Source organism: Anneissia japonica, unplaced genomic scaffold (genome assembly GCF_011630105.1).
Source record: "Anneissia japonica isolate Jap-2015-1 unplaced genomic scaffold, ASM1163010v1 scaffold287941_len684077_cov200, whole genome shotgun sequence".
Classification (NCBI taxonomy): Eukaryota; Metazoa; Echinodermata; class Crinoidea; order Comatulida; family Comatulidae; genus Anneissia; species Anneissia japonica.
In genome coordinates, this window is record NW_022713799.1 from 618,612 (window position 1) to 626,931 (window position 8,320).

The 8,320-nt window shown below is 34.2% G+C and overlaps 2 protein-coding genes across 2 annotated transcripts; both read right to left on the reverse strand.

The window, feature by feature from the left end:
• Window positions 1-413: 413 nt before the first annotated feature.
• On the reverse strand, window positions 414-2,244 carry LOC117108768 (tripartite motif-containing protein 3-like). The gene has a single exon (XM_033250916.1). It carries the CDS (start codon window positions 2,018-2,020, stop codon window positions 1,388-1,390), a length of 633 nt encoding a protein of 210 aa, XP_033106807.1. The 5' UTR covers window positions 2,021-2,244; the 3' UTR covers window positions 414-1,387.
• On the reverse strand, window positions 2,230-5,311 carry LOC117108767 (tripartite motif-containing protein 2-like). The gene is made up of 2 exons (XM_033250915.1): window positions 5,283-5,311; window positions 2,230-3,550 (listed from the first exon to the last, which is right to left on the reverse strand). The coding sequence occupies exon 2, from the start codon at window positions 3,548-3,550 to the stop codon at window positions 2,249-2,251; it is 1,302 nt and encodes a 433-aa protein (XP_033106806.1). The 5' UTR covers window positions 5,283-5,311; the 3' UTR covers window positions 2,230-2,248.
• Between the last annotated feature and the right edge of the window lie 3,009 nt (window positions 5,312-8,320).

Genomic DNA, 8,320 nt, shown 5'->3' on the forward strand with positions numbered 1-8,320 from the left:
CCGCATCAAATCAACATATTTTGCGAGCTAGCGCCCCTAACAAAATCATCTAGGCCCCCACCCCACCATCACCAACTTTGTTATTTAGAAAAAAAAACGAGCAGATGTCATTCAGACCTTTAAGATTTTTCAAGGTATTGATCTTTTGGACCCTGAGCGCTTATTTACAAGATCAGATTATTCTATAACCAGAGGCCATGTATATAAGTTGTACAAACAGAAATTTAAACTTAATGTTAGGAAAAAGGCATTCGTTGTTCGAGTTACTGACGATTGGAACTCCCTTCCTAGTAATGTGGTAAATCAGAGTTCAGTAAATCTTTTTAAAGCGGGCTTAGAGCAGTCAAGTGGTTCACAAAGAAAACTTTAGAACACTCACAATACAGATAGGTCTATAAGATAAGAAAGTTAACAATATAAAACCTTTTATTATTGCATTATAAGATATTAAAATATTTGGTTTAGGACTTAGAACATGATAACAAATTACTTAAAAACCATTTAAAATCAAAAACATTCCAAAAATATATTTTATGTACAACTGCCATTAAGCAAACCCATGTTGATTATCAAGGAGAATTTATTGTCTTTTAGAGAAAAAAAAATAATAGAGTCCGAGCAACAATTCTCTATCATTATTTTGCCTATAGAAGAACGTAAAGAAATCACCCATATATAGAGAGAAACAAAATTGTAAGATTTTAAGTCTTTTTTACGCGTAAAAAATATTATCTGATGGGCATAACATATTCTAATTGATGTACTAACATGAATATCATTATTATTTTAAATATTAAAATTATTCCTACATTTATTTTTTCATGTGGCTAATTATATTAACTTAATATATTGATTGATGTATTAAACATAATGCAGAAAGAGTAGGGCCTGACACCTAACCTAAATAGGTTCTTGTCATTTGATTGGTGGATTTTGTATCACGTGACATTGGTTATTTATCCTATTTCGTCACTCATCAATGAATTAGTTCCACCGTGCACATTTAGGCATACCACATCCTAGGAAACGAAGACTCTTTCAAGAAAGTTAAATCCATGGAATGGGATCCATTACACGACGCCTAGGATACAATGACTTCAACCTAATACAATCTTTTGATTGGTTAATACTGGACACTGGACTGTTCCATTTAAAAAAGTGTAGATATTTTTTTTTTTTAAATATGTGTGTTGTAAAACAAATATTAAATGTTCTTTTATTAGCGCAATAGAAAGAATATTTTCGTTCGTTGAAGGATTGACTGTTCAATTCAACTCAACTCAATTTTTCAACTCAAATTTCTTCCCATTGCGATCATAAACATTCATTTTGTAGGCCTATAAAATTGTCTATTAATCGAGATATTAAGGAGCATTTAGATGTCATTCTAATAATTGAATATTTTAATGTTGTTTGCTCCGTAATTTGCTACTGCTACTCTTCTTGGTCTATTTGAGATTATTGCGATTCCGACTGGGGTATCTAATCCATCATCTTCATGATCTATTCGTTTTATGAAGACACTGTTTTTACCGAATAATTGTAATTTGTCATTACTTGATATTATTATATTTTCATCCATATCTATTGCTACACCACAAGGACAGAATACTTTGCCATCTCCCTGTCCACGGTCTACAAGTATTCTCATAAACTTATGATTTGCATCACACGTTTGTATTCTGTCGTTTTCAAACTCGGCAACAATCACATGGCCTTCTTTAGTTAAAGTGACATCTTGTAGACCCTTTATTCCACCTTCTTTACTACCTTTTAAACCTATCTTACCCAGCATCCTGCCATCATCAACATTAAATGTATACACACAGTGAGCATCATAATCTGCTACATACAAGGTTCTAGTTTCCTTGTTTAAGGTCAAGCCTTTTGGATATTTCAACATTCTTTTACCAAATGAGCGGACTTTTTGAAACTTTTCATCACACATTACAACACATTGTCCTGCGTAATCACTATACAACATGTCACCGTCACCTATTTGATGCATTCTATTGACCATCACATCACGTGGAACCTGTATCCTAGCAATAAACGAACCTGATTGTTTGAACTTCAATACGTCTTTACTGTAGCTTGATACTAATATGCATCCATCTCTATCTAACGCCACATCTGTCACGTGCTCTAGTTTATCATGTTCTTTATAATCAGATATGTCATCAATGGTATGAACAAGCCCAAGTGTTTCCACCTTGACATTCACTGGTGATCCTTTGACGTGTGCAGCTCAAGTAGTGATTTGCATTTGCCAATCACCTTCCCCATTGCATCTACCTTTTACTTTATAATCTCCATTTCTATTATATTCGACCTCGGTTGCCGATTCTTCACCTGATGAGTTTATTAATGTTGCATCTAACTGACATGCATTACTCGCTGATAGATTTGATACTTTCACCGAAAACGGTTGTCCCTTTGTGACAGTAATTGCTCTATCCTCACCTGCAACCTCGTACGTCATATCAACAGTTGTGATTTTACCGATGCCTTCATTATTCAGTAACTCATCCAAGTGTGTGCATGGAATGAAATTTGGTGTAATATTTATTTTAAGAAATGATTTATCAAAATCAGCGTTTAGGACCTTGTCTTTTACAGCGTTGATAGTTGTCTTATGCGATCCAAAAGTCTCTCGTTGTTCTGGTGTGTTCATTTTAGTGACTGTGGTCATTAAATTATTCACTTGAGTTTTCTTTGAATCAATATCTTTAAATTTGCAATCAATGTCATCTTCCTTTTCTTTGTATCTCTTTTCAAGATCTAAAATTAATTCTTTGCTTTTCTCTTTAACTTTCTTAATAAGTTTATTTTCCTGAATTTCAATGGCTGTTCTACTTAATTTTAGTTGTGATTTTAACACTGATTTATTTTTAGCTATAAATTCTAGTTTTTCTGATAATTTATTTTGAATTCCATGTGCTAATTTGATAAATTCACTGGTATCGTTGTTGAAATCGTCCACAGACATTGACATTGGAATCACTTTATGCTGTTCCTGATAACAGGTAAGGATGTGTTCACATTGCTTACATGCTGATTTTTTGCAATCGGAGCAGTAAAATTCCAGATGCGATTTGCAGTGAACTTGGCAATTGATTGGTTGGTCATCTTGTTCCTTCAAGTCTAGTGTGTAGAGTGGATGATCTCTAGTAAATTGTACCATCTTGTGTTGTTTGATGCACTGACCTCCACATAGATAGTGTTGACATGTCGAGCAGTGATATGCTGGTTGATTGTCACAGAATGAGCATTTAGTTGGTGTTTGATCCTCGGTTTTTATTACATACTCTAGTAGTTGACTGATCATTGTATTTGAAGCCAGCTTTTTTAAATCTTCCTTTGTTAAATCATGTTCTTGGCCACACGTTGGGCATTCCATCTTTCCATGCATTTCCACCCATTTCTGGATACACTGTAGACAATAGGTGTGCATGCATTCCAGTGTCTTTGGTTGTTCAAACCTGCTGAGACAGATGGCACACTCAAGATCTTTTTTATCCATAAACTGTAATGCTTTGGATACAGACATCTGTAAAGACAATATAGATACTTGGTAAATTATAATTTTCTCTAAATAAATATTTACCACCAGAGACACTTTATAATGCAACTGACGCCACACATATAGAGCGCATTTTGCAGAAAAAAACTCATTGCACATTATAACAAAAACAGCAGTAAATTTTGACGTAAACTACTAATAAAGTAAAAACAGTTCAGATAAGCATGTGCTTTGATCTTACTTAGAATTTTAGAATATAATTATATCAACCTTACCTTGAATCAAGTATCGACAGAGCTAATGTGTGCCTGGTTACTAATATGTACCTTCATCAGTTGAATGAATATGTGTTCTGATACAGTACCTTTATAATATTAACAGGATGGATTACTGATAATGTTGTTTTAAGAGGTTGAAGTTCAAAGCAAGTGGCACCATCAAATTACGATTTAGTGCTTGTTTGGTCTTACAGATAACTCTATAATAAGAAACAAATTAAAATAATTTAGAATTTGGTGGAAAAATTCTTTCTAGACAAAAATGTGCCTAATCACTACGGTAAATAGCCAGAGACGAGCCACAAACACATACATCAGGCTAGATTATAGACCTGCCTAAAATATAATTCAGATATCATGTTAATATCACATATATTCTCAAATATCACAATAGGGCTATCAGGGGCGGATCCTATCTGTTATTGAAAAGGAGCGGGGCGAGGGATTTCGCCTCTTGGTGTAAAGTCTAGCTTAGCACTTTTATGAAAATTGTAGTTGACGGTAATCTTGGTACTCTCTAGTATGCATACATTGTTGTGACCAGTAATAAATCGTACAATGGATGTTAACTTAATTAACTGCGAACTTTCGTCGAGTTTTCGTGTAAGTTAGTATCCATTGTTTATTAACCACATCATAAAGAAGGGGATACGCCCCTCCGCCCCTGGCTATAGTCTTAAAAGTTTGAACAAGTTGTAATTAGGAAACAATTATGAAATTACATGGAAACATCTCGAGCTGAACATCAAAGTTTATAACCCGCGGTACCGCCGTTCTTATCATAATCAACTGAAAAAAAATTTACTAATTACATTTGCTTTGCGCATGCTCGCTATCGTGTTTTCATTATGATCGACGTATCTACCAGGGCCCAACAGTATTTGGGCCCTGGTAATTACACCACCTAGGGCCTAAATGTTATACAGAAATAATAAAATTAATTTCAATGTTCCCTGGTTACAGTTATATAGATTCAATATCCCATATACAATTGTGGAATTCTATATTCCAGTAAATCAGGGGTGGGCATAAAAATCGGTCGCAGGGCCAAAGTGAATTTCTGATTTAACACCCGAGACGAGGGCCGCACCCAAACTGTGATCTTTCCTGAGTCCGCTTCAAAAACCTCCAAGCACTGCTTTTACACCACTTTATTCCCAGTTTTAATATTACTTTTTACATGATCGGTGTCAGGCCGTAAAAAACAAAGTGTTTTCTAGCCAATGTTGCTTGCACGGGCCGCACACATAGGGTTATTTCATATTCGCTGTCGGGCCGCACTTAGCCCATACAGCTGCCAAAGCTGTTTTTGTAAAGCCAAGAGTTGTTTACTTGAATCAACTACTCAACACAAATGGTACGCCTGTTTTTATACATTTGGGCCTACTTATTAATTAGCACCGGTAATTTTCGGAGGCCTGTCAGTGCATAACATGCCTATAAATAACTAAATTTCAAATATAAAATATAATATGCAATACCTGGAAGACTGAACTCGCTTCTTGCAACTGTAAATATGACGCGCCTTTAAAACTGGGAATTCCCCAATGGCTTACGGACAAGTTTCTAAATAAACATTGCTGTCAAACAAATTTGATACATTTGTGATTATTGTTATTCATCCAGGTAAGTATTATAATACAAATAATAAATCTTGGCCTGGTGATGCGTCCTGGATTGAACGCAAAATATTCAAGAAATAAGCAAGAAAGTCCATCTGAAAAGATTTGTTCTTCATAAGCCTATTATAAATTTGTAGTTTTACTGTTTAAGGAAATTATTATTTAGACATTAGATGACGATTTTTCTGAATGTTTTCCTGATTTTATGACAGTTTTACAGTGGTTTCACGATATTGAATTTTATTACATTTAATCAGGGGTGTCATTAAGATTCTCCCAACAGGGTGTCCGGTGTAATAGACAAGGGAGGTGGGGGCGTTTGTTTTTATTTCATGCGCAAACATGCATGTGCAATGAAAATCAACAAAAAACAAGATGTTTCCGACGTAAGCGTAAAAATGGTCGCGTGTCGCTAGAAATCTGCAATCGGGAGTTGTCCAGGGAGAGAATCCCCAGAAAATATGAACATTTTGGAAATAAGTCTTCTTCAGACTAAATTTCGTGTGTTATTCTTGGTGTTCACACCAAATATAGTAATCCATAATAATTTTTTTTTCCCTCCACGACGAATTGTGTTTTCCTCCACGACGAATTGTTTGTTTCCCCGAGGGGTAGAAGCCACCTTCTGCACTTAATGTAACTGTTTGAGGCTCTGTCAGCTATCAAGGCCTACGCGACAAATCTGATTTGCCCACATGGCCATATAATGACGCATCACACAAATTTGTCACATACAAATTCAAATAGTATGGACTGAGTTTTGGTTTCGAGTCAGCTTGATATTACCGTAGATGTTAAAATGAATGATATAAAAAAAATAATAAATCGTAGAAGCATTAAAAAATAGTTATCATAAATGCTTTTCGTATTTATCATTTTATGAGATGCAATATTTGTTTGTTCTACCGATAGTTAGGAACGGACAACCAGGCATAGTTTATATTCTGGATATCTGGTGCAAAACCAATTCTAGAGAAAGATGGAAATACAGTATAAAAAAATGTACCGGTATTAAAAGAATATCTAGATAGAATATGAACCTGCAAATTGACAATATATCCGCTTACAAAGAAGCAAAGGTCCAATTTGATACTCACATTGTGGGAATTATACAGACAAATCATTATTGGAATTGGAAGTGGTTTGGCGCATTATTATGTGTCTTGCATTGTAGTTCATGCTCGTAAGAATTGAATTTTAAACGTATAATACTATTTTTACCTCGGCACCGATCATATCTTGAGTAAGCATATTGGAAGTAAGGAGGAATAAAGGGATGATTTATAAATTTTTAATAATGCAGGTATCAGAATTTTAAATCAGGCAATACATAAATTATAAAATTTAAAAAAAAAGAAGGAAGTCATAAAGTTAATACTGTAGCAATTCACAAACTATTTTATTTCAAATAATTGAACATACAGAAAGACACATACTTTCGTTGTAGTGATAATGGACCAGGTTTGTCTAGTACCAACACTACAGTTATGAACTATTCATTTCATAAGCAGAAATCTATTTACACAGATAATAAATTATGTATATACATGAAAAATAAGTTACATTAATTACAAATCAATGCTTTTTGTTTTGCAAAATTTGGTGTGCTGTTTGTGCTTTCCGTCAACATCCTCACAATACGGATACCGGTACTAGTACAGTAATACATAGGCAGTCGCACGGTTTGGGCGGTCGTGCTAAGTACTTTGTGAAGGAGCGAGAGAGAAAATATAATTATTAAATTTTGGTAACTGAGGTAAAAATAAACCTTGTAACAGAGTTTCAAACCAACATGACAACTGACTAATAAGAACAGTGTCAGGAAAATGCGTGTTGTCGCTCAAACCAACATCACATACATACCGATATTTATAATGTGGTTTTTATGGGATCAGCAACACATCCAATGCGCATACTTAGCAGAAGAGTTATTCACTTCCGTTTATGTTTGTACATGCATTGTGATTGTGAAGAGTGTTTGCTGCTATTACATTCCTTAAGTGGGAGTGGGGATATTTTGCAGGGCATTAATAAGTTTCACAACCTTACAAAAACAATAACGACTATGAATACCATGCAATTCATTGTCGTCAATCAAGCCCAAAACATTTTTTCCAACACATATACGTACGTGCTGAATATGATAGTAGATTCATGTAAAGATAAGGATGGCTTATGTTGTGGTAGATAATGTATGCTGCTGTAGGGAATGGACTGACTGAAAATTTTTAGATGCATCATTCCATAAGCTTGCGAAAGGTCAAGGTATTTTTACACCTGCATACTCAAATTTCTCATTTTAATCATATTAACCAAATCTCTCAAAAAAAAACTTTCATTTGCAATCATATTATTAAATTAGGAAAATCAGATAAATCAAATCCTCCAAGTCATAAATAAATAATCTGTTACTATCTACATTCAAACATACACACTTCACTTTCCTTGAACAATACTCTTATTAAATTAACACCCAGTATCAGTAACCACAACAGTATAAAATACCCTCAAAGTTCACCACTTGAGGTAGTGATTAAAAAAAATGTGTGTATATGACATGTGACCACAAAACCCGGACAAAATTGTTTGTTAACATCTTGAGAAAATCAAAAATTCTCGAGTAAAACCTATGAAGTTTGATATTTTTCAGCGTATCATACTAACTACCTATTATCTGACAAAATTTTAACAACTTCTTTCAACTATAATTTAAAATTTTCATTTCAATTCTTTGTAAAACATGCATTATGTTTATGTTGATTGCTAAGCACACACTGTAATGTTCACTTTGAATGCAGTCATGCATGAACTTCACACTGAAGTTTAAAGTGTTTTTCTTGGTTGTGCTAATACTAATACAGCAGATCCCCTCCTCTGAGACACCACTATTAAGAGTA

Bases quoted from the DNA above. Each gene is read 5' to 3' on its own strand.
- LOC117108768 (XM_033250916.1), bottom strand. From the start codon at position 2,020: ATGGTCAATAGAATGCATCAAATAGGTGACGGTGACATGTTGTATAGT.
- LOC117108767 (XM_033250915.1), bottom strand. From the start codon at position 3,550: ATGTCTGTATCCAAAGCATTACAGTTTATGGATAAAAAAGATCTTGAG.